General features: G+C 36.7%; 4 protein-coding genes across 18 annotated transcripts; 1 reads left to right on the forward strand and 3 right to left on the reverse strand.

Moving 5' to 3' along the window:
- The first annotated feature begins 1,656 nt into the window (after nucleotides 1–1,656).
- LOC120005818 (probable pre-mRNA-splicing factor ATP-dependent RNA helicase DEAH9) lies at nucleotides 1,657–17,689 on the forward strand. 15 transcript variants are annotated; one of them, XR_005469905.1, is made up of 27 exons: nucleotides 1,657–1,763; nucleotides 1,857–1,995; nucleotides 2,190–2,264; nucleotides 2,740–2,829; nucleotides 3,030–3,109; nucleotides 3,211–3,280; nucleotides 3,407–3,492; nucleotides 4,372–4,441; nucleotides 4,562–4,657; nucleotides 6,115–6,220; nucleotides 7,135–7,181; nucleotides 7,820–7,903; nucleotides 8,003–8,056; nucleotides 8,755–8,855; nucleotides 9,476–9,566; nucleotides 9,673–9,837; nucleotides 11,009–11,098; nucleotides 11,344–11,415; nucleotides 12,060–12,158; nucleotides 12,333–12,419; nucleotides 13,119–13,172; nucleotides 13,336–13,415; nucleotides 14,180–14,368; nucleotides 14,800–14,842; nucleotides 14,934–15,040; nucleotides 16,397–16,582; nucleotides 17,355–17,689. XR_005469905.1 is itself a non-coding variant. In XM_038855664.1 (23 exons), exons 1-23 carry the CDS (start codon nucleotides 1,657–1,659, stop codon nucleotides 14,325–14,327), a joined length of 2,091 nt encoding a protein of 696 aa, XP_038711592.1. In that variant the 3' UTR covers nucleotides 14,328–14,603. The 15 variants fall into 15 exon arrangements, 1 of the variants encoding a protein (XP_038711592.1); XR_005469908.1 differs by lacking the exon at nucleotides 16,397–16,582; XR_005469897.1 differs by lacking the exons at nucleotides 16,397–16,582; nucleotides 17,355–17,689 and adding an exon at nucleotides 15,686–16,232.
- Nucleotides 16,124–16,972, reverse strand: LOC120005819. Its single transcript, XM_038855666.1, has 2 exons — nucleotides 16,389–16,972; nucleotides 16,124–16,305 (listed from the first exon to the last, which is right to left on the reverse strand). Exons 1-2 carry the CDS (start codon nucleotides 16,935–16,937, stop codon nucleotides 16,162–16,164), a joined length of 693 nt encoding a protein of 230 aa, XP_038711594.1. The 5' UTR covers nucleotides 16,938–16,972; the 3' UTR covers nucleotides 16,124–16,161.
- A 962-nt stretch (nucleotides 17,690–18,651) lies between the features above and the next one.
- LOC120006230 (RING-H2 finger protein ATL40-like) lies at nucleotides 18,652–19,615 on the reverse strand. The gene has a single exon (XM_038856186.1). It carries the CDS (start codon nucleotides 19,535–19,537, stop codon nucleotides 18,851–18,853), a length of 687 nt encoding a protein of 228 aa, XP_038712114.1. The 5' UTR covers nucleotides 19,538–19,615; the 3' UTR covers nucleotides 18,652–18,850.
- A 2,308-nt stretch (nucleotides 19,616–21,923) lies between these two features.
- LOC120006593 (magnesium-chelatase subunit ChlI, chloroplastic-like) lies at nucleotides 21,924–24,263 on the reverse strand. Its single transcript, XM_038856677.1, has 3 exons — nucleotides 23,999–24,263; nucleotides 23,643–23,758; nucleotides 21,924–23,313 (listed from the first exon to the last, which is right to left on the reverse strand). The coding sequence occupies exons 1-3, from the start codon at nucleotides 24,099–24,101 to the stop codon at nucleotides 22,261–22,263; spliced, it is 1,272 nt and encodes a 423-aa protein (XP_038712605.1). The 5' UTR covers nucleotides 24,102–24,263; the 3' UTR covers nucleotides 21,924–22,260.
- Nucleotides 24,264–24,362: the final 99 nt, after the last annotated feature.

The following is a 24,362-nucleotide window of genomic DNA, read 5'->3' on the forward strand; positions in this document are numbered from 1 at the left end:
TCACACACACACAACAAAACACATTTTATGGGTTCAAGTATTGCGAAGACACCTAAGAATAATATCTATTGATATATTTAGGCTTTGATTTCTAACACAAGTAATCATCCTTACCATTAAAACATGATAATGAAAATGAAGGGATTAAGTTACAGAAAATATGGTGGGATCTAAGAACCCGGGTTTATATGGGCCTTTAGCCCATAATTCGTCCTCGTAAAAGAAAACTATGCATGATATATTCTTAATCTCATATGAGAAATTTTATTTTCACACCACAAAAACACTATATTTACATCACTTTTTTGAACATGATAAATTTATACCAAAAAGTTATAAATCTACATACAAAATTGTAGTGAAAATTTCAAATTACCCTTGTTTTATATAATATTAGAAATATTAGTGTTAAGTTTACATCACTTGAAACCCACACCCTTTCACCCATTTGAAGATGCTCCAGCCAACACCTCCTACCGTTTCAACCCACCTCCGGTCGACATAGCTTTCCAGCCACCAAGAACACCCAAGAAACTCAAACCAGCCGACCATCAACCAACCCAAAACTTGTTATTCGCTACTCGGAGATGTTTCATCTTGGAAAGATTAGAAATGTTAAAAGACAATGGTCCTTCAAAATAATTGTTTGTAAGGTTGAGATATTCAAGCTTCCCCATAATGGTAAAATCCACTTCTGGTATTTGTCCAGTCAAAGGATTCTGTGACAAGTTCAGGAAAGTCAGGTTCTTACAATTGGGTATGAAACCTGGAAACTCCAAGACAAGTCAGGAAAGTCAGGTTCTTACAATTGGGTATGAAACCTGGAAACTCCAAGACAAGTTCATTAAGGACAATATTAAGGTATGTCAACATAGGCATACCAGAAAACTTGGACCAGTCAGGGGAATATGTTAAAAAGTTTACTCCAAGGTAAGTATGTTACCTTTTGAAGATTGCTTAGCTGATATGGGATTGTACCATTGAGATTATTACTAGAAATACTAAGATCCATGTGCTGATTTTGTATTAAAAACTGTTTACACAAAAATCAGCAAACCAAGTCCGATTTTCTCTCCAGAAATCGGTAGGTTTGTGCTATTTTTATTCCAGAAAAATTATAGGGTCATGTTGTTTTTCTTCTAAAAACAACGGTCTCTGTGTTGTTTTTCTTCCAAAAAAAGGACACCATGTTGTGTTTTTTTTTTAAAAAAATTTTGGTATAAATTTAGTAGTCTCTAATTAAATATGTAAAAATTATTTATTTTAAAATTTTAGTTTAAGGGTTAATATGTCATTGTATATAAGAATATTTATGTAGACTACACAAAATTAAAAAGTGATGAAAAGATAGTGTTTTTATGGTGTGTATATAAAATTTCTCATCTCATACGCAAAAAGTTAGTTGGACAAGAATCAAACTTGATTGCAGGCCCAAATTACCATTCCGACTCTAAGGCCCAAATTACCATTCCCACTCTTAGGCCTTACCCGACCCACGGGCCGCAGATCGTAAGTCGTAACCAGTATCTAACCGAGGCGGTAATGTATTGTTGGTTGATTATTGTAATTAGGAATCCTAATTTAGGATCACTTCCTTGTGATGGATATAAAAACCAGTGCCTAGGCCCAAAACGACGCAGAGAGCAAGAGCTAGCAATGTCGATGTTTTGGAAACCGGGGACCGAGAAACCTCAACTCCTAGACGACGAAGAAGGCGGTGTTCTTTTTCTCTCATCCTCTCAGTCCTCTTCATCTTCCTCAAGGTGTGTTCCACTACTGTGCCGTCTGTGCGTTTCTTGCTTTCACAATTGTGTACATATACATAATAAATTTTTATGCGGTTGTGTGTTCCACAGGTATGGCTATGCGAGCATGGGGAAGCAGAGGCTGCCTGTGCACAAGTACAGAACGGAAATTCTTTATTTAGTGGAAACTCATGCCACTACCATCATTGTTGGCGAGACTGGTAGCGGCAAAACAACTCAGATTCCTCAGGTTCTCTAAGATTTTTCTCCCCTTTTGACTTGTTTATTCAATTGCATTGGCTACTAACCCTAATTCACGGGGTTTTGATATTCCCATGGAGGCTGGAGAATATTCATAGTCTGAAGAAACGAATCAGATGATTTTGTGTATTTTTGGTTTGGAATAGTTTATTAAAGGTTAATTTGATATTTTTCGAATTTCAGTATCTTAAGGAAGCAGGTTGGGCTGATGGAGGGCGCGCTATTGCTTGTACACAACCAAGAAGACTGGCTGTCCAGGTGCGTCGTTGCTGCTGCTACTAACAGTTGTTCGGGTAGCAATGAAGTTAATTATTTCCTTGAAACGTGTTTGTGTGAAGGACATGCTAATATTATAATTAACGGTTGTTTAATTTTGATTTTTTAAAGGCTGTTGGTCCGTGATTTTTCTTTTGGTTTGAAAATTCCAGCTTCAATTAAAATGTTGTTCTGTACTTTCTCTAATTTGTTTTTGTTCTCTTGTTCAAGGATACATTTAATGTATTGCTCAAATAGAAGATGAGGGAGTGAATAACTTCAATTGATTTTAGTGACCTCCTTATCCTTGATTTGAGTAAATGAAGTTTCTGCTAATTCTCATATATGAAGTTCCCAAGTGTACTTATTTTATATTGTTCTGCACAACTCGTTTTGTCGGTTGGTCAGTTCACTTTATTTCATATAATCAGTTTATCTCAATAATTTCTCACAAGTGCAAGGTGGTACTTAAGTACAGGCAGTTGCTTCAAGGGTGGCGGAAGAGATGGGAGTCAAACTTGGGGATGAAGTTGGTTACACCATTCGATTTGAAGATATCACAAATACAGTGAGATATCTTTTTCTTGCTTGCCAGATCATCTTTGGGCATTGCTACATGTGGATGATTCGTACTATATCATTCTATTTCTACCTTCATACTTTTGATTTTATTTATTAAGTCTTAAAAGATTGAACTTGTGTCTAAATTTTTTCATTGTGCTTGTAGTTTCATGTCATGCTTTCTGAGCTTTTGTTTTGGCAATGCAGAGTGTAACTATGATAAAGTTTCTTACAGACGGGGTTCTACTTAGGGAAATGATGGATGATCCCCTTTTGACCAAGTATAGGTACTATCTGCTTCATTTTTGGCTCTGTTTTTTTTTTCTCCCAATCCTCTCATATCTCTCTGTTCTTGTTTTGTTTTAATTTTGAGACTTGACTGTTTCAGTGTCATAATGGTAGATGAAGCCCATGAGAGGTCCATTTCAACTGACATTTTACTGGGTCTCCTGAAAAAGGTATCATTTTGGATGGCCGTGAGTCGTGACATATTTGTTATGCTTTTTGAAACAATGAGCTTCGAATTGTTGCGTTATTGAGTTTATGCAGTCCTTGCCATAAATTTATTTTTATTTAAATTCCAGATCCAACGGCGTAGACCTGATCTGCGTCTGATTATCTCATCTGCTACAATTGATGCAAAATCGATATCTGCTTTCTTCCAGCCCAGGTTTTCTTCTAGTTGCTTGAATAAAGTTGGATCTGTTTCTTTTCTGTTTTATTACCGTAGGATATTGGCAGTTAGGATCCTCTTCCTTTTGAAATTCTACGGAAGAAATTTCAAAGTTGATAATCAATTTCATTGGAAACAATTCATATTCTCTATTGAATGGTGTTTATGTTAACTTAGAATTTGAAACTTTGCCAACGTGAGGTTTTTTTTTTTCACTTGCTTTGGTTAATCAATTAGGATTTACTTATCTTTAAATAATTCTCTTAGCCCACAGTGCTTGGGATCCAGGAAAGCAAAATATTAGTGTTTTTTCTTTTTATTCTGGTACTTTGCTTATCTATGCGTAAAAGATTTGATTTATCAATGATCCCACGAACCGATGCCTGCGCTGCTCTTACTTTATCAATGAACCATGATTTGATGTACAAGAGCTTTGGTGTTCTTGTAACAATCTTCTTGAGGCTATATATGTATCAAATCCTTGTAACTTTGGTGTACCTGTTCGGTCCCTTATGAATAAAATTATTTTCCAATAAAAAAGGTGATGACCCACCCAGACAGTACCATATTGACCTCCTTAAATTTTCTTGAACTTTGTCAATTCACATTTTGCATTGGTTAGCAGCACACATCATTAAATGATATCCAAAAGTTACCAGTGAAGATGAAACTGTAGTGGTTGCCAATTGTGGATCCATGTTTTTTTTCTTTTTCTCTTTGGTGCTTCTCAAGTTTCTAATATTCGGCCAAAATACTTTGAGGTGTAGAAGATTGCCGTGCCTCCTTGCGTTTTTAATAATGTCTTTACCACTCAGAAGGAAAGTTTTCTTTGGCCCAAAGACTAAATTCAAAATCTTTGGATTTGTTGTATACTAGCAAAAGGCATCGTGGACTAGAAGGTCAGGGACTTAGTCCTAGGAAGGAGCCTGCAATCCTATCAGTTGAGGTATGTTGTATGGTTACACATAATTTGAGGCCACTTTTCTATTGAAGATTTCTTATTAGTGACACTACTTGACATGTATATGAAAACATTGAGGTCTTAATGTTTCCACATAACTTTCAGGGTAGAGGGTTTGATGTAAGAATTCATTATGTTGAAGAGCCCATTGCAGACTATGTTAGGGCTTCTGTTTCAACAGTTATGTTGATTCATGAGCAGGTATTGGATGCCATCTTTTACATTGCCTTTTCCTTTATTAACAAGGTATTGATTTTATCTTGCATATGCTCAAGGCATTTATAAGCGCAAACCCTTGGCCTAGTGGAAGGTTTCTTCACCACAGAGTAGAGGCCATGGGTTCTATCCTGAACATTTCCTCTTTGCTGTGTTGTTGATTGCCTTGTATTCTGGTGTTGTTAATGTTTTTTCCCCTATCATTGAGGCATTTATAGTGATAGATGTTGTTCCAGCATACATACACATGTGCTGCATGGGTTCTTCATCTTGGTAATTTCCATGGATTTTCTTCACTAGTTGCATAATTATTTTGGCCATGTAAAGGCCATTTGTAAAGGATAACAGAATTTGAGAGTGCTTCTATGGAGAATTTACGAATCCAAATGTACAGAGACATATCTGAATGGGATTTTATTTAGTTCTTCAATATTAATTAATTTTGCGTGCTAGAGTTTGTGGCTCAATTAAAATAAAGAAAGTACAAGAAGCAGATTGATGAGAAATATTAATACCCAAGAGTGCGTGAAATCGATCTGTTAAGACTTGTAGAAGATTGATAGACAATGGTTTGAAGGCTCTTTCTACTTGCCAAGTAGCAATTGATGTGACTTGACATAAAGAATAAGCTACCTATCTGTCTTGATCTGATTCTGAATCCTTGTTGTGGCTAATAAATAGCAAGTTTACATGTGTTTTTGTGTGTATCTATGCTAATGTGTATTTGTGGATATACATACATGAATAATATTTATATAAATATATACACTCTGAATGTTGATATGAATTCTTGTCTCAAGAGTGGAGATGTATACAGCTTTCTCTCTATATCGACAATTAACAGAGGTTGTTCTCATGTTTTGTGAGGGTAAGGTTTGTATACATCCTGCTTGTCCCCGACCCTGCCCACTGCGGGAGCTTTATGCACAGGAGTTGTTTATCTGTAGCTGCCCCAAACTTTTGGGATAAAGGCTTGGATGATGATGATAATTGTTCCATGTTTTTACTTGTGAAATTTGCATGGAAATGGAGAAACTTCACTATCGCATCATGGTTTGCCCTACTATATATCTCTCCTCCCAGACTCTGCATCGCGAGACTCTTACATATTGGGTTTGAATCAATACACACACACGCGCGCGCGCACACACACATAGATGATGTAGTCACAGTTGAAATCATTCATGCCTGCTAAACTTTGCAAAACTTCTATTTGAATTAATAGTGAGGTTTGACTTGGGGACAGTTCTTTTCTTTTCCATTTCTTGATTTCTCTCCTGGATCTAGAACATGCATGCCTCCGATTCGGAGGAGATCTTTCGAAAAGTATTAAGTGGTCTTTTGGGCAATTCTCCTTCAGAGTGGTTCTTGAATAATTTGACCGTGGAAGGAATTCCTGTATTCTAATAATATAATTTATGTACCTCTCATGTGTTGCTTAGGAACCCCCTGGTGATATTTTGGTATTTCTTACGGGTCAAGATGATATTGATGCTGCTGCTCAATTGATTACGGAGGAAGCTCGAACTGTTGTAAAGAACTCTTCTGGTATGGATGCCATTGGATAACTATTAGGACTTGCGGCTGTTTAGATTTCTTTCAAAGTATTTTCTGTCTCTTCGTATGCACAAATGTTGTCTCTAAACACAGATATACAGTTACATGAAAGTACATGTGCTGATGTTGTGAAATACTGGAGCAGGCACTGTAGTGTCCTTTGTCCATTGATAATTTTGTATTTAGATGAGTTCTTTCCATGTGGGACAAATTACAACGTAGTGGTCTTTCATTTTGGTAAATCGAAGGCATTAGAGATTAAGTTTCCATCATAGTTATTTCTTGTTCAACTTTTGTGTCATAACTACCTAGTAAGTAGTATTAGTTGTGGAATGATTGAGGTTGTTTCAACATTTATTTGCAACTTCTATTAACTTGTTTACAGGCAAGCATGTGGCTCAGTGGTAGAGTTGCAGGATTGCAACTTAAAGGTCACAAACTCTGTTCCTTGAAAAATCTCTCCACATATTATGTGGGGGTAAGGTTTGCATACATTCTGTCTATCCCCCACCCCGCCCACTATGGGAGTCTTGTGAATGAGAGTTATCTACCTTTTTACAAGAGAACATGTGGCCCAGTGGTAGAGTTGCATGAGTGCAATCTAGAGGTCACATGTTCAATTCTTGGAAACAATCTCCACATATTTTGTGGGGGTAAAGTCTGTGCACATCTTGTCCTTGACTCCGCTACTGCGAGAACCTTGTGGGGTGTTTTTTTTAATTAGCTTGTGTATAGTAAGGTTGATACTGTCACGGTAAGCTCAGTCTATCCCTTATGCCACTCTTCGCTTTGTGATGCCCAATTAATTGTGATGAATGATAGGTTTTCAGGGTCTATTATTTGCATAATTTTAACACTGGGCCATATTCATTCGATATAAGTTAACTCTCATTTTTCCATTGCAGGGTTAATTGTTTTGCCTTTGTACTCTGGAATTTCACGTGCAGAACAGGTGAGTAATTTTATTAGGTGATATAATGTGACTTTTTTTTTAATCCATTATTGTACATCTGAAAGTGTGCTGAGGAAGATTCAGGAAGATGGTTATGTAACTTTCTAGAATATTAGTGAAATCTGAATAAGAGCCAAGGAAGTGGGAATTTGTAGACCAATGAAACAAAAATAGATTTGCCAATAGTGAGCTTTTAATACTGACAACTACAGCGCTTTATCATAGAAACCAACCTATTCCTCTCCCTAGGAAACTCCAGAAAAGACAGTGAACAACCGTAGCCTTTTTAAGTAATGCTATTCATTCCTCCTACACTATTCCAACTAACTATGAACCTTGCTGTTTTAGGCTTTTAGCAGAACAACTCCATGCAAAATACTTTTTACGCATTTAACACCAGGTTGTGTAAATCATTTCTGTTTCATTGGATTTTCAGCTGCAATGTTTGAGAGCAAAATTAAAGTTAGTGGGATCTTGTGAATTAAAGTGCATTTCCTGTGACTGTTAATGTTTAGAAAGATCGAACTATTTATAGCCAGAGTGAATTCAAGATTCCTGTATGCAATTATTTGATGTCTTTGAATCGTTCATCATCAAATGTCTGACTCTCGAAGTTTACATATCTGTTTTCGTTACAGGAGCTGGTGTTTTCCCCCACTCCTAGAGGTAAGAGGAAAGTTGTGATATCAACCAATATAGCAGAAACATCGGTAACTTTGGAGGTAACATTTTAGTTCTCACATAATTTCTTGCGATTCAACAACTTTTGCAGCTTCTTGCAGAGTAAAAGCAATTCATCTTAATTTCTTTGATTGACTCAGGGAGTTGTTTATGTTGTTGACAGTGGATTCTCAAAACAAAGATTTTACAACCCGGTATTTTCTCTGTCTTTCTTTGGTTGATTAAGTTATGTTATTGATGATAGGTGACCTCGGCATCATTGTGCTTGACAACAAAAGTCTTGGACTGCCAAGTGCAAATGTATAAGTTTTGAGTGCCCTTGTAATGATAATGTTGAAGGTTGAGACTTGAGACTTTATCTAGACGACCAGTTTCTTAGTGGCCTCTGTTACTGAGATAAACAAAAGATCATGAATAAATTTATGTTCTATAGTTCTGGGAATAAAATTGTCAGTTTCTGCAAGCGGACTAGTGTTCCTCAGTTGTATACATATGTATTATTCATGAGGTGAAAATTTGTTTCCAATAATTAACCAAGTATGGGAGTTGCCCGCATGCCAGTGGATGCATATTGATATATAATTTATGCTCCTCTCTTATAGAGTGAGTTTCATTCGGTTATCAGGTTTGTCGATTAACTTGTGGTTTTGGTCTGGGATCAGCATGTCGGACTCTTGATTAGGATGATAGGGTTAATTTTGATTGTTCGGAACACTCCAAATATACTTGTATACAACTTTCCTTCCCATGCATGGGCTTACTGTTATGAGTTTAATCTAATGAATGAGTTTGATTCCCTCTTGTTTGGTGGTGCAAAGTGGTGGTGTTATTCAGCGCCTACCTGTTTTTCTATAATAATTTACTTTGAATTCTGTTGCTTGTTTTACTGCAGATCCCTGATATTGAAAATCTGGTGGTGGCACCAATATCCAAGGCATCTGCCAGACAAAGGGCTGGTAGGGCTGGAAGAGTTCGACCTGGGAAGTGTTATAGGTATCTAACTTAGATTGGGCAGTATGTCCCCTTAATTTACTGCTATCCTCTATTCTCTGATCCTTCCAATCCAATGTAGTAAACACAAAACTTGCCTTTATATTTATTTAAAGTTAACTGTAGTTTGTATCTATCACTACCATAAATCTAAAACCTGCCACATGTATCATTCTTTCATCTATTTTCCATTATTTATTTTTAGTTTGTTGATAACTGTACCCACACACTGAAGTAGGTTCAAGTGCATGAGTGAATCATCATCATCTTCAAAGTCTTAATCACTAGAAATTTGGCGTTGCATAAGTGAATTCCATGAGAAAAATCAGTTGAAGCATTTGCCTCTGCTATTCTTTTAATTTTTTGACTGTTGAACATGGATGACTGAAGTGAAGCCCTGCCTTCAAGATAGGATGGTGAGAAGACAAACTAAACCAGTGGCGCTTCTCAAAATTTTCTTGTGTAATTTGATGCACTTGATTAGTTTCCCATTTCTCCGATTGCAAATTGTTCTGTCTTAAGTTCTCATGTTGTATTGTCTTAGGACTTTTCTTGTAGGCATGCTAAAAGTCTTAACTGATGTACTCCACGGTTAGCTAACCGATGTTTATGGTTGCAATCAGGCTATATACGGAAGAATATTTTGTTAACGAAATGTCTGCTGAGGGAATTCCAGAAATACAGAGATCAATCCTTGTTTCTTGTGTGATTCAGGTATGTACTTTTATTGTAAAAGACTTCTGTAGATCTTGTCAAACTTCTGATTTTACTACCATGAAGTATTTTTCCTGTTAAATTCCAGTTCTTGTGTTGATCTCAGTTAAAAGCTCTTGGCATAGATAATATATTGGGCTTTGATTGGCCTGCATCTCCATCTCCTGACGCAATGATCCGAGCACTTGAAGTTCTTTATTCACTCGGAGTCCTTGATAGTGATGCTAAGCTCACTTCACCAGTTGGTTTTCAAGTTGCAGAGATTCCGTTGGTGGGTTGCTTCACCCTCTCTAATCCCTTTTGAAGCTTTAACTTCTGAGCTGTCTGTGTCATCTGTACTGCCTGTGTCTACCTATTTTCGTTAGAACAATTGTTATTCCCTTTTTTAAAACAAATTTTCATTTGTTCTCTACAATATTTTGAGATTTGTTTCTGCTGTTAAAACTGGATGCGAGAATGATGTTGAAATGCATGAATGCCAAGCACCAACTGCTATTGTTCATTGTTTTTAGATGTGTGTTAGATATTTTTCAGGCACGAAACCGTTTAGTCCTTCTACAATAAAGATTCTTTGTAGCTAACTTTTTTCCGTATATTACTTATTCAGCGATGGTGAACCTAAATAAATTTTCATTACATTTTTGTGGTTCTTATTTTTCTATGATGGGAAAGATAGCATATGTGCTTGGTTGAATAGACATTGATTTTTTGATGGGGGCGTTATTTATGGCACATTTAGGCCTTAGGAAAGATATTAAGAGAATTTCAAAAACTCCATGGTAGCAGATGGCTTCATCTGAGCTCGGGCCTAGAAAATTATGATGATTCGGCCAAAAAATGATCTGTGATTGTATTAATCAAGGCAACAAATTTTACTTGCGATAAAATTTATATAAAGGACATGAAAAGAAAATTTTTCTTTGAATTGTACATCATTTAATTTTCATCTTGTTGATTCTCTCCAAAGACAGAAAACCTGTCACCAAATGCATAATTGCATATTCGTTGTTTTCCTTTTTATATTACAGTATGTTATCATTGGCCAAATACTACTGGTACATCCCAGCAATTCCACCAAAATGGTGCTTGTTACATTTTGCTGGTTTCGTTTCATGACCTTCGTTATCTCTTGCTTTTTTCACTTGTTTTATTTTTAAATATCTTGATGTGCATTGATCTGAGATTTTTGCATTTGCAAGTCAGTTTGATGAAACACCTGTGACCGGGATATATATATATATATATTATGGCTGAATGTCACGCAGATGTAATTAATTAGTTTTATTTCGCATATGCTTATTGTAAAATTGATCTTCTTTACAAGCTGTATTGACTAACATCAAATGTGTTTTTGTGTACATGTTGGGGATCCTTCTGACTTTACTTTATTATTTTTTTAACCTTTTTGAGTTGAATCTCTACTGAATTTTCATTATTTATAGGATCCGATGGTCTCAAAAATCATCTTATCTTCAAACCAACTTGGATGTTCGGAGGAGATAATTACCATTGCGGCTGTTCTCTCTGTACAAGTAAAGTTTCAGTTTCTCATTCTTCATGGTTGGTTGTTATAATGCTCTGATCTCTTGGATCCAAAAGTTAGAAATGAGAAATTTTAAGCTAGCCCAATTTAAAGTTTCACCTGAAATAAGTGGATAGACCATTTCCCAAAGTAAATGGCCGAGGGTTTCCATTTCTGTAAATATTACTATTCTTGTGACTAACGAAGGGAATTATCCCCTTCAAATTTGTTGATATCAAACATGTCTTATTGCAGTCAATTTGGTTTTCCAGTCGAGGAGCTCAGAAGGAGCTGGATGAAGCCAAACTGAGATTTGCTGCAGCTGAGGTACACAATCTACTGACAAACCTAAGATGTCAGAGCAGATTCACTCTTTTTCCATTATTTAAAGATCTGTTGCTTATGATGTCACTTAAAATTTAAAAATTTTCAAGTTATATAATTTGGATTTTGTTCTTTATTTGTTAATCCTGTCAGCCCAACAAGATCTGCATTGAACCTCATCTTCTGCATTGAAACTCAACCGAGCTTTCCCAAACTACTTGGATCAGCTGCATGGATCCTCCTGTGTTGAATTTTTATCCTTCATGAATACATGTGCTTATTATAGTACAAGCAGTTATACATTGACCATTGAGCTATCGCAACCCATCAGCTTGAGTGATTATGGTTATATTTACCCTTTAGTTGGTCTACAACTTGCACAGTATGCTCTTCCATTTTATGTTAATTGAGTTGATATAACAGCATCTCAAATGATATTGAGTCTTCACATTATAAAATATCAACTCTAGATGCTCTGCTCGTATATACTTGCACATTGAATAACTATTTTCTTGCTTGTTACACTGTCGTATACTTGCTTTCCACCTATATATCCTTAGGTTATGATTTCTCTCTTTACAGTTTAACTTTCCTCATCTTTATAACTATTGTCTCTTAAACCGTTCAATTGCCATGATACTATGCAGGGTGACCATGTTACTTTCCTAAATGTTTACAAAGGGTTTCTTCAGTCTGGTAAATCTTCACAGTGGTGTCATAAGAACTTTATAAACTACCAGGCAATGGTGCGTAAGTTATACATTGCTTAAGTTTCAGCCTATTTTTTATTGGTTACTACACTGTTTTGATTGATTATCTTATTTGAAAGGAGTTTTATGCTTATAGTCACTAATTGGAGCTGCATTTGGTTAATGAATCATTTACCTAATGATAGTTAATAGTTTGCAATTTTTGTGCAGAAGAAAGTTATGGAAATTAGAGAACAACTAAGAAAGACTGCAAAAAAATTAGGCATGGTCTTAAAATCTTGTGACAATGACATGGAGGTGAGTTTTCCCAGCTCTCTAACTCTTAATCCATAGGAAGAAAGTTTATGAATAGGATTGTTGTTCTTGCTGGAAAAGGCCAGTCTGCTTTTCTGCTTATTCTTAAGAAATCATCAAAGAAGTTATATATACTTGAAGTTTCCTTTTTGTGGAAACTTGTTTTGGGGGAATTTTAAAACCGTATCCAATCATGAAAGAATCCCTGCATGGAGTTCAGCTGAAGGTTTACTTTTGGTTGTACCTGGTATGAAATAAGTTTTAGAGCAGAATGCATTTTGAAATCATTGTAGTTGGATTGGATGACACTGTTCGACCCATTCTCGTGCATTGTGGCCAACTTTGAGTTTAATTATATATATGCCATCAAATTTTAAAAGATTACTTTGACAAGAATTATTGGCATCATATCTGATGATTGATGGGAAGATGTGTCAATAAAATGTGTGTAGAACCTATGGCATTCTTTCTTGTACTCTTGCTTGATTGTTTTTCATCATCATCATCATCCGAGCCTTTATCCCAAAAGTTTGGGATCGGCTACACGAGTCTATGAGAACATCATTGGAAATCCACCACATGTATTTGTTTTCTCCATTCATTTCTATCATGGATCACTGGCAACATATTCAATATACTCTTGCTTGATTGTTGTATTTTGAAAATGACAGGTTCAAGGTTTGATTATTTTTTATCTTGCAGGTGGTCAGAAAGGCTATAACTACTGGTTTTTTTGCAAATGCCTGTCGCTTAGAGGTAAATAATCATTTTGGTGCAATAAATTCTCCAATTTTTCGTCTAGAATGTGGAGTGTTGTATTTTCTTTTCTGCATCCTTTGTTAATCTGACCTACCATGCCTTTCGAGGATTACTTTTATTAGATATCCTAATAATACTGTGGTTCTTATTCTGTCAAAAGGCTTATAGTCACAATGGGATGTACAAGACTCTCAGGGGCTCTCAAGAAGTTTTTATTCATCCCTCATCTGTATTGTTCAGGTTAGCATGAGAATTAATCCCTCGTCTGGGTTATTGTGTCTTATGTTCTTTATCAATGAGGGACTTTAAAATCAAAAGTTCTTGTTGCGGTACTGAAAGCTTGAACGTTCTTTTAGTTTACTATAGGCACTTCTTGACCAAGATCATTATTTCAGATTATTATACTGATCTTAGAAACAGATAAAATTATGTAGATTCATGATCATGCACCTTGCTAGCGGTAGTAATGCTTCTAACAGAAGTAGATGTAATGGGTGGACGTGAGAGGGGATGTCGTGAAGTGCATTTGCTACTTGCTTGAGTGAATATGTATAGATTTCACAACTCCCAAGGTAGAGAATATGGTAATGAAGAGGGGCACTTCATGCAACTGCATGATAATCACTTCCGAAAATTCTGCGTGTTTGTGGCTTTAATCATCATTGAATAACTAGGTTTCTGAAGCCATTTTTTTTGTAGTAAAAGCTGCAAGTAAAAGGAAACCCTCAAGTAATGTTCATGTACTCCAGAACAGTACTGTATCCTATTGATTCAAGCATGAAATGGCAAAAAGGTTTTAACATTATTGCTGAAAGGGTGGCATACGTCTAATTATGGGCTTCAAAAAAGTATTGAATTCTATTGCTTAAAGGGCGGCCAAGTCTAATTATTGTTTGAGGTTTATAGGTATCCACTTCTGATCTTTGTTTGCATTGCGTTTATTATTCATTTTGTATCATTGAAATGCAAAACCTAAATTTTCCTTTGACTTTTACTTTTTGCAGGGTTAACCCCAAGTGGGTTTTATATTATTCTCTCGTCTCAACTGACCGACGATACATGCGCAATGTTATCACCATTGACCCGTCTTGGCTAACGGAGATTGCCCCACATTTTTACCATCATCAAGGGCCCAATCCTGCTACCCACTAACTGCCTGGTGAATTGCTTAACTATATAGATAGAGGAGCCAAGTAAGCATGGCCTGTGTTATTACTTACTGGTTATTTTAAGGAGGAAAATTTTGTTTTTGCTCTCCTCGTTGTCCTGGAAACTTATGTACATATTGCATTGAATGGATAATACCTGTGTTATTTACTGAACGAGCTGAACTTCAGGAAAGAGAAACTTCTTAATGCTTTTTCTCGCCTTTTGAATCTGTACATGTAAGATTGTACTTTTGTGAAGCATGTCTGTCTGTCTCGTGCTTCTTCTTTTTTTTTAAATCTCTTTATTTAAACTGCTTCAAAATGGTTGCCTGAGTACTGAATATTGAGTGTGGTACTGTGGTTCTCCCAAACCCCTGCATTGCATGCTATTACATAGATCAATTTTAGGGTTCACTCTTATGAGTCATCCATTTGAAAGTCAAAATTCGGACTTATATGTATTTTTCTTCATCAAGAATTTGGATTCAAAATCCAGCCAAACTCCAGAAGACACTGGTGGTATGTTTGAACTTCCTCCTTAATTTGAAAGCATGGAGATTATTAGTTGAGTTGGTTCCATCTGACGTGAGCTTCAATTTTGAATAAACAGATGGGAGCAGCACTTGGTTCCATCTCCTTATCTGTGGTCAACGATTCATGTCACAAGTATATATGGTCACGCACTGTGGATTCTCAAGACTCTAATGATCCTAAAAGGTTAGTCTTTTGATGCTTCTTTATTGTTCCCAATATGTTTGGAGTTAGAATTATGCCCCTTTTCTTTAAAAAAAAAGAAATTAGGAGCTGGAATTAACTCAAATTGTGACATGAAATATTGCATCTATATATTTATACATTAATGGACACCTATGAATATCTCAGAATTTATACAAACCCCAACCGAGACTTGAAGAATTAAAGTGACAAAGTAGAACAGAAAGTAATATGATATTTATTGCTCCCCGGTTAAAGCCTCAAGTTGAGATCAACGCCATCCCCTCCTTCTTCAACTCTCTCTGTGTTCAATCTAATACTGGTATCCACCCTATCCATCTCCTCCCCTAGTTCAAAGAAGCTATAGAAGGGTTTCTTATGCACTAATCCAGCTTGCCCTGCCCCTGAACTTTGCTGTCTCTCCATGCTTCTTTGACATGATTCCATTGTTCCCTTCATATAATTATTATCAAAACGAATATCAAAAAAACATTTAAAGGGAAAAAGTAAATAAATGGTTTAATAATCAAGTATCTTACTTGGAAAGGGAGCGATTCAAATTTGATGACTCCTTGTCCAGAACCTTCATTGGTTATTGGAATTGCTGGAGAGCCAAACATGAAAATATTACCATCTGGTGCTCTGTAGGTATAATCTGTTAAACGTCTCTGCGTTGAAACTGAAGATTTGGACTTGATTTCTCTGAAAATGGTAGAATACTGTGTAATTTGAGCCTAAAAGATGCCAATGAACTTGTAAAAGGTTTAGAAGATGAAGCTAGGCTAACCTGGAGAATTCCACACATGGTTCAAGGTTAAATGCTCTTTGATTACCACATGAAGTGGACTGTTCTATTTGGTGCTTGTAAGGGAGATATGAAGAGACTTGGTAGAGCAATGGAGAATCCACCAGATCATTCGTGGAGAACGGCCAGCGTCGCTTTGTATGAACTATCTGTAAAACAAGTTCATAAAAAAAATTGTAGAACAAGTTGACTAAAATTCAAAGAAAAGCAAAGAAAAAACACTCCATATCTCAAATTTCCTGGATCTTCTCATAGAGTAAGAGGAAAGGAAAAAACTGAAGTTCAAAGGAAAGAAACACCATATAAGTAAGGGATCTGTTCATGCCTTCTCTTGCTCTGGCCAAGCATTTGAATATTGACAACATGATATTTGGTTTGAAGGGGGCTCAATATGATGGTAATTAGCTCCCGCTACTGCCGATGGGAGTGAAGAGGATAACCCTGATTGCCCAAAAGGATTTATCTGCAAGAAATAAAACATAAATTTAACTTTTGAACATGAAATCACAAAAATTAGTATCACGATATTTTCCAATTTTGCCTCACCATTGCAGGTATATATTGCATGTGCTTCTGTGGTATAACAGGTGAAGGAATGATTGAACTGGATCCATCTGTAATCCGGGTAGGAAATGCAAACCCAGATGATGCGAAATTGGTACCTTCACTATCAGTTCCGATAAAATCAGTACTGTTGATCTCATGAGAACTCCACATTGCTGGTGACGAGGCATTTTGAGGTAAAAAAATTCCTGATCTCCTACCATGGACACCCCCATTCCCTTCACCGAGATGATTAGTGATTCCTAATGACGATGAGCTACCTCTAACATTCCTGCCGTAAGATGGGATGATGAATTGATCATGATCAACACTGAAAGGAACAGCATTTTTGGAGGAAGAAGAAATCAAAGATGAACCACCACCCAAATTATCATCTTTTCTCTCCTGATCTCTCAAGATCTTCTCTAACTCTGCCACGCCTGGTCCTCTCTTTGGGATCTTTTGCCTCTTCAATTTCTTTGAATATAAACTATCACCACCTCCACCATCATTACCATTTTCACCCCCACTTGTGCTAGTATTGAAACTCATCTCTTGCTAGTGCTGGTTTTTTCTAGAGAGGAACTTCAACACAAATTAACCCAATAGGGAGGATTCAGAGAGTAACAAGAATCCCTGTTTTTAAGATCCACAAAATCTAAAATTTGGGGTAGCAAAAAATCATTCAAAAAGAGAAGCGAGATATATGGTAAGCATATCTCTGGGAATGTGGAGCTGAAATCGGCTATATTAATTGGAAAAAAGTGGAACATAGAAAAGTAAATATACGCTCAATACTTGTATATGGAGAGAAGGAATGTGAGAGTGTATCTATCCTACTTTGGAGATTTTCTCGGGAATAATTGTTGCTTGTCCGAGAAAGAAAAATAATAGGGAGTGACTTTTCAAAGCCCGGAAATCCAAGCATTCCTCAGAATCTTCTCATTTCTCGCTCATCTCTCTCTGCAGGTTTATGTGGTCTGGGAATTCTTCAAGGTTTTGCAGTATGGCGATGGTGTCCTTAAAATCTCCTTTTATATAAGCAGTTCTTGGTACTTTCTTTAATGTCCGCGACACTGTGACGCCATCGTGGGCCCTAAAGGAGACAGACAATGATGATTTGTGATTTCCTTGAAGGAAAAAAAATCAATCAAGAGCACTTGACCACGGCCCCTAGAAAGTTTGACTTTGTTAGTTGGGCTTCCACGGGAAACCTTATATGAACTCTTAACTGATTTGAAAAATTAACTTTTTGGACCAGTTGATTACAAACTTACAATGGAGTATTGTCCAATTAGAACAAAGAAAAGTACTTTTGTGTACTAATTGTGAATCCCTAATTAGAAAATCACTTTGTTTTCCGAGGGAAATTTGACAAGCAAATGCAAATGGGATGGGAATGGTATTGATGTATGAGGGGCTATGATCACATGGGTTAGAAACTCAAAACGATATGCATATCTTTTTCCATTAAGAAGAATATCCTCAGACATCAATATGAAAGCTTTAAATTGATAAAAGTAGCTGCACAGTAGGGGTTTTTGTTTTTGGGTTGATGGAGACTGCTATATGTGCATGGCCTTCTTTTTCCATGGAAATTGCTAAATTAAGGGTGAAGAATCATGAACTCCTCCTTGCTAACTGTAGTTTAGAAACATAAAAAAAGCCTATCTTGGCATGTATAATTATTAATGGTGAAGATTGCAATAATAAAGTATCTGGCTTTTTGACCAAGTCATATCGCGTGGGTGGCTTTATCTATATGATTTATCCTGTACGAAACATTTGTCCCTTAGTCAACAAAGATATTGTAAAATCATGCTCGAGTGGAAGGGCCGCAAATATCTTGTCTCATATCGTTCAGGGTAGATGTGAAAATACATAATATGATAGGTCAAAATTTGAAATTAGTAATCAATGTTTTCTTTGGTCTCAAACTAATGAGCTGATAATGGGTTTGGGAAGACAAATTCGTGCAAGTCAGTATGAACTTGTACAAAACAGACAAAGTTTATTAGTACGGATGGATAGGCTGTTACAAATATTGATATATAATAAATGATTGTCTTCAACATAATTGTTTATATTGAAAATGACAGAGATTATAACAATTGATATCTCAATTATCTTAACTTATCTTAACCATTGAGTGCTAAGTTGGACGCACATGATCACATGTCCCTCATGATGCTCATAAAATCCTGTGAGATTTTGTTGTTTATATAGACTCATAATTAGCTTTAATTTTAGTATTAAATAAGATCCATTGAGATAACAAATATGAGACCAATAAACATATTTAAAATGATTTTCTATACAGAAATGAAGAAAATTAACAATATCTGCAACTCAAATCCAATAAAATTGGATTTTCCTAGCCATTAATCCTACATCTTCCCTAGCTTCGACAGGATAGGGAATTAACACAAATAAATAAATACCTAGAAGAAATACTGAGGGACACGTCACTGCCTCTCCAAATCTTCAACACAATCTTCATTTGCACGACTTTGGACCCTCCTAGACGATCTATCCCTGCTAAGCATCCTTCGAAACGAACTTATCCGCAAACCCGACCCGCTCCCCTTGTCCGATTCGCCCGGACCATGAGACAGACTTTGGTCCACAGGTGGAGCCGAAGGTTCTGGGCTCAATTCATTCTGCTCGGGTTGGACCGTCGTGGGCTCAACCATGGTCCGACATATTGGACAACTAGTGTTTGAAGCGAGCCACATATCGATACACTCTACATGAAACATATGCTTACAATTTGGTAAAACCCTAACAAGATCCTCATCCCTTACGTTCCCCAAACAAATCGAGCACTCTAGAATAATCGATTCACTATTTTGATCATTGGCTGTCTTGTACGCGAACCTCGGCAGTGATGCTATGACCGATGGGTTGAGTCCTATCTTGGGCGGGTCCTCGCCATAATTCGGTTCGTCCGGTGCAATATGAGCATTTATAAGGCGATTGAGAGTGGCGCGGCGTAGTCTGATCTCTCGAAGCTGGCGTCGCTGTAGGAATCGCGAGTAGAAATGAAGTATGACGACGAGGATTGTGATCACCAGTAAAGAAAAGATCGATATGAGCAAGATCCTATGACTGGGGGGGCTGAAGCTGCTGCTTGGATCATCATCGGAACTCATGATTGCTTCCTTCTTATATGAAGTTAAGAAGCTCCAGTTTTCTTATAAATTAAAAAGAAAAAGAAAAAGAAGGTTCAGTTTGCTTAAGCCATCTCAAATATATATATAATAATAATTCTCATATAAGAGTTTAATTAAAAGGATATAAAATAAAGATTTATATTTATATCATCGATTTAAAATACGTGCAATCCAAAACAATGGATCACATTTGTTATCTCATCCACCGAAACCCTAAACAAAATACACCTCTTTCCTTTTTTGGTTACATTTCATTTTCACGTGTATTGAGTCTGTTGACTTTATGATTAATGGCCGTACGTAGTTGGTTTTATTTTCAACAAAACTACAACTAAAAGTTTTACAAAACAAAAAACTATACAAGTAGGTCCTCCAAGTGATTTTATTTGAAAATCCCAAAAGTCATAAAAGGTTACTTATTTTCCACTTAATTTATATAGCGCTCTACTTCTAGATGGACCACAAGGGGCAGGGGCGGAACCACCCCGGTTGGTGGGCGGCCGCCCCTCCTTAAAATTTTTTTCTTAATAGTAGAAGTATCGAGAAAAAAAATAACTTAACGAAATCGCCTCCGTAATTTTAATTAGATGTCCCTAATGAAACTTAAGAAACAATTGGAGAGTTACATTTTTGATATGTGAAGTAACAATGCATTTATAGTGGTTTATGAGATTACAATTTATTGGTCTAGTTACATAGATTGAGAAAAAAGTGTGTGATCGAATTCCCAATGAAATTCTTATGTAATCTTATCGAAATATGAGAACTTAGAGAAAACAATTGTAAATGTTTTATCAAATTTATAGATTTGATTTTTATTTTCATTTTAATGTTGACAAGTGATATATATAGATCCCAAATTTTTTTTCCCCAAGGACATTGCTCTCGAACCCCCGCACTAAGTTTTGTCCCCTAATATTCGATGTTGGTTCTGCCCCTGACGAGGGACACACAACATATAGCACACACATATATATGTTCTTTTAGTTAGATTACCTAATACTACGACTGTAAAAATATACTGACAAAATCGAACCGAACAGTTAACCGACCAATCTCGATTTATTTTATGTAAAAAATCAAAAAAAATTGATAAAAAAAAAACTGACAATGACTAATTGATCGATTAAATTTATGTTAAAAAATCAATTAGAACCGACCGTTTTCACCCTCCATAATACAAGGTCTTAACCCAACAACATTTGTCCATGATGGGCACAATGAATGACCGCACTGGCCCACACAAAGTGATAATACTCCATCTTTGGCTATTTTGGGCCTCAAGACTTATATTTATAACGTCATTTATGTGAGAGTATATCTTTATTTATATACAACTCAGTTCTTTTATGTCAATCCAGATACAAGTCTTGACAAAAACCAACCCTTACGATATTAAAACTATTCACACCTTAGAAGTGGATGGCTTAATTAGTCTAGTGCTCAACGCCTGTCATACGTTAGCCAATGTGTGGATGACATTTTGCCATCGTCATGTCATCCCAATCTTTAAATGGTAGTTGAAAAAGGGGATTGATCGTGCTTTTGAATGTACCTATGGGGACTTTTGACTGGGAGTTCTGAAATATCCCTAGAATTATCCAAGTCTTCAAGCAATATTTTTGGAGTTTGAAATTCCCTATGAAACTTAATAATTACTATATGTGTGTGGGCATAAGATATATATGTGGGGACTTTTTAACGTGGGAGAAATATTTTAGGCCGTGCAGCCCTGGCCCCGTCCGCATCCACTAAGAGATCCTGAGTTCTAATGGGATAGACGTGATCATTTTCTAAAATAAATAGTTCAAGTTCAAAACGCACAATACCTTAATGAGTATGGACGGTCAAACCCTAAAAAATTTCTTAATTTTCTTGACTACGAAGCTGAGAACAAGATGTACTTCTCATGTTAGGAATATTGTCTATCCATACGACATCGTTCAACAGTCTTCAGCTCCTCTGTTTTGTCAACTCTTATACGACAGCGTATTGGCTTTCTTCCATACGGCAGCGTATTGGCCTGTACTCGATTAGTTTTATGTGTCTTGTGACCGTTGTATCTTGGTCATGCTTCTCTCTCTGTATATAAGCTCCTTGCTCCATCTTCTTCTCTAACTTTGTTCTCATATATTTTGAATCAACGAGCTCTTGATTCTTCAATTACTATTTCTGCTTTCAAAACACTTTCACTTGATATGGCACATCATAGGAAATTATACTGTCAAAAGCAACTGCCTCAGAAGATGCAAGATTTTTTCTAAAGCTTTTTACACAATCTAATATTCTAATATGATTAGTATATCTGTTCAAAGGAAGGAAATAAATTATGCTTGTGATGCATTAAATCAGCAGTCAAAAAAAATACCAGAGGAGGAGGACATTCACATTATACCGATTCTTCATCAATCATGGTTTCCAATAGTAAAACTGAATACAGTGGTATCCATACCAAAAAAGCAGTAAACTTATAGAGAAAGATGAGTCTGCTAGCTTGATAACTCTCCCTGAAATAGTGAAATCTACTACAACGTCCATGGATCATGAGCCTAGAATGATCACTCTAGTCATGACGGGGTTATCATTGATATCACGGTAAACATAAGACGGTGAGCATGTAAACGAGAGAAAACTAATCATAAAAAATCAAGGGCAACATGTTCCGAGGGGGAAAAAAAGAAGGGGGATGAGTGACACCTCATTTAACTAAAAACCTCATAGAATTTCTCAATGACAAGTAACCCTGAGTCAATAGACTCCAAAGGGTCCTTGCGAAGACGGTGTCTTAAACAGTTAGGAATGACTGTGGCAATATCCTCCGCAGCTACTTTATCTTTACCCTTCAGGGCAGCCAAAGCTTTTGCAGCTCTATTAGCCACTATGTCACCTCTCAATCCATCTACATTCAGCTCTGAACAAACCTTGGAGATTTTTACCTTTAGATCACGATCAATCTGAATGCTGGAAAGAGAGCTCCTAGCTGAGGCAATTTGGCTTTGCAGCTTATCTTGCTCAGCCTTGTAAGAATCCCTAAACTCCTTGGGATTTTTGTCAAACTGGGCTCTCTCCTCTACAATCTTCACTCTAAGTTCTGGATCCTTTACGGTTCCCACTTGTGCATGCATTCCAAACCGGTCAAGCAACTGAGGCCTGAGCTCTCCTTCTTCCGGATTGCCTGATCCGATAAGAATAAATCGTGCTGGATGAGAAATGGAAATTCCTTCTCTCTCCACTGTGTTCCATCCTGAAGCAGCAGAATCCAAAAGAACATCCACTAGATGGTCATCCAAAAGATTAACCTCATCTACATAAAGAATTCCTCTATTAGCTTTCGCAAGCAGGCCAGGCTCAAACGCCTTAACACCCTCTGTGAGAGCTTTCTCAATGTCAATTGTCCCGCAGACCCTATCTTCTGTAGCACCCAATGGCAAATCAACCATGTTGATTTTCGTAAGCGCAACTGGAAGTTCTTCCCCTTTCAAAATACTCTCTCTGACTTCTATTCCCATGGACTCCGGATCTGCTGGATCAGAGTTGTATGGGTCACCAAAGACTACCTTGATTTCAGGAAGCAAATCAACCAAGGATCTAACAGTTGTAGATTTCCCTGTTCCCCTATCGCCCATGATCATAACACCACCAATCTTAGGATCAATAACATTTAACAGAAGGCATAGTTTCATCTCATCCTGACCTACAATTGCAGCAAATGGATACACCGGCCTCTGGGTCTCTTTAGAACCAAGTTTCTGAGCCTGCCAAGCGAAGTTCATAAACATTACTTGCTTTATTCAAACTCTTTTCTTTTACATTTTGCCATATGCATTCTCTTCTCAAAGCTTCCTCAAAGACAAAATGCCATTGAATTAGCCTTTTTCATTTTGCATAATTCTTTATTTTAGGTGTAAATGTATTTCTTGACGAAAAGCTTCCAATCAGTATTTAGAGTGCACCCAAAATATCCAGCCAAACAATCCCACAAATCTTCGCACTAACCAACCGAACAAACTATATTTCCCATCAAAAACTATAACTTTGAAATAAAAAAGTATTACCATAGATTATTAACATAAAGATTACATACCTGTTCAACAGAGTTGATTTCAGTAGCAACATTGGTAACTGTAACACGAAACTGAGACCTCCCCTTCTTACCATGAATCCCAATCCCTCCATAGAACTTCTTCCCATAGCTCTGCCCTGAAAACCCACAAAAACACCAGCATCACTACTTTACACTATACCACAAACCACAAAACCCTCATTCTTTCACCCAAAAAGGCAAGGAAAACCCAGAAAATCTAGAGTTTAAACAAAAGAAATCCCAAAAAGCAATAGAAGTAACTGGGTTTGTCCCAAAGCAACCCAATTACTGAACAGTAAACCCGAGATTTGGTATGAAAAATGCGAAAAGTTGTAGTCCATTACTTTAGAACGTACCTGGAATTAAGGAGAGTGAAGGAAAGGAAGACCTAGAGGAGGGAGAGGAGCCGAGTCGAGAAGCGAAGATCGCCGTAGAAGAAGTTCCCAATACGGACGCCATGTCTGGTTTTCTGGCAATTGATTATATGCATTCGACGGTTTTGAAGCTTCACATGGCTTTCTATTGGTTTACCAGCGTACGGGGATAAGTGGATAAGATGGCTTTTCAATTTCCTCTGTTTGTTTCTGTGCCTCTGCTTTCGCTCTTTGACACCGTCACACACTCGCAAGGTACACAAAAATTAACCATTAAATAAGAAAAGAGTTTTACTTTCTTTTTTTTTATAGAAGAAAAGAGTTTTACTTATTTGTGAGGTAAAAT

The sequence above is a fragment of the Tripterygium wilfordii genome, chromosome 9 (genome assembly GCF_013401445.1).
Source record: "Tripterygium wilfordii isolate XIE 37 chromosome 9, ASM1340144v1, whole genome shotgun sequence".
NCBI classification, from domain to species: domain Eukaryota; kingdom Viridiplantae; phylum Streptophyta; class Magnoliopsida; order Celastrales; family Celastraceae; genus Tripterygium; species Tripterygium wilfordii.

Coding starts and splice junctions, on each gene's coding strand:
- LOC120006230 (XM_038856186.1), bottom strand. CDS start 19,537: ATGAGTTCCGATGATGATCCAAGCAGCAGCTTCAGCCCCCCCAGTCAT.
- LOC120006593 (XM_038856677.1), bottom strand. CDS start 24,101: ATGGCGTCCGTATTGGGAACTTCTTCTACGGCGATCTTCGCTTCTCGA. Junction 23,759..23,998: donor TTCACTCTCCTTAATTCCAG/GTACGTTCTAAA, acceptor GTGGGTTTTCAG/GGCAGAGCTATGGGAAGAAG. Junction 23,314..23,642: donor AAATCAACTCTGTTGAACAG/GTATGTAATCTT, acceptor TTCGCTTGGCAG/GCTCAGAAACTTGGTTCTAA.
- LOC120005818 (XM_038855664.1), top strand. CDS start 1,657: ATGTCGATGTTTTGGAAACCGGGGACCGAGAAACCTCAACTCCTAGAC. Junction 9,838..11,008: donor AAGTTGCAGAGATTCCGTTG/GTGGGTTGCTTC, acceptor CATTATTTATAG/GATCCGATGGTCTCAAAAAT. Junction 12,420..13,118: donor CTTGTGACAATGACATGGAG/GTGAGTTTTCCC, acceptor TTTATCTTGCAG/GTGGTCAGAAAGGCTATAAC.
- LOC120005819 (XM_038855666.1), bottom strand. CDS start 16,937: ATGAGTTTCAATACTAGCACAAGTGGGGGTGAAAATGGTAATGATGGT. Junction 16,306..16,388: donor TGCAATATATACCTGCAATG/GTGAGGCAAAAT, acceptor TATTTCTTGCAG/ATAAATCCTTTTGGGCAATC.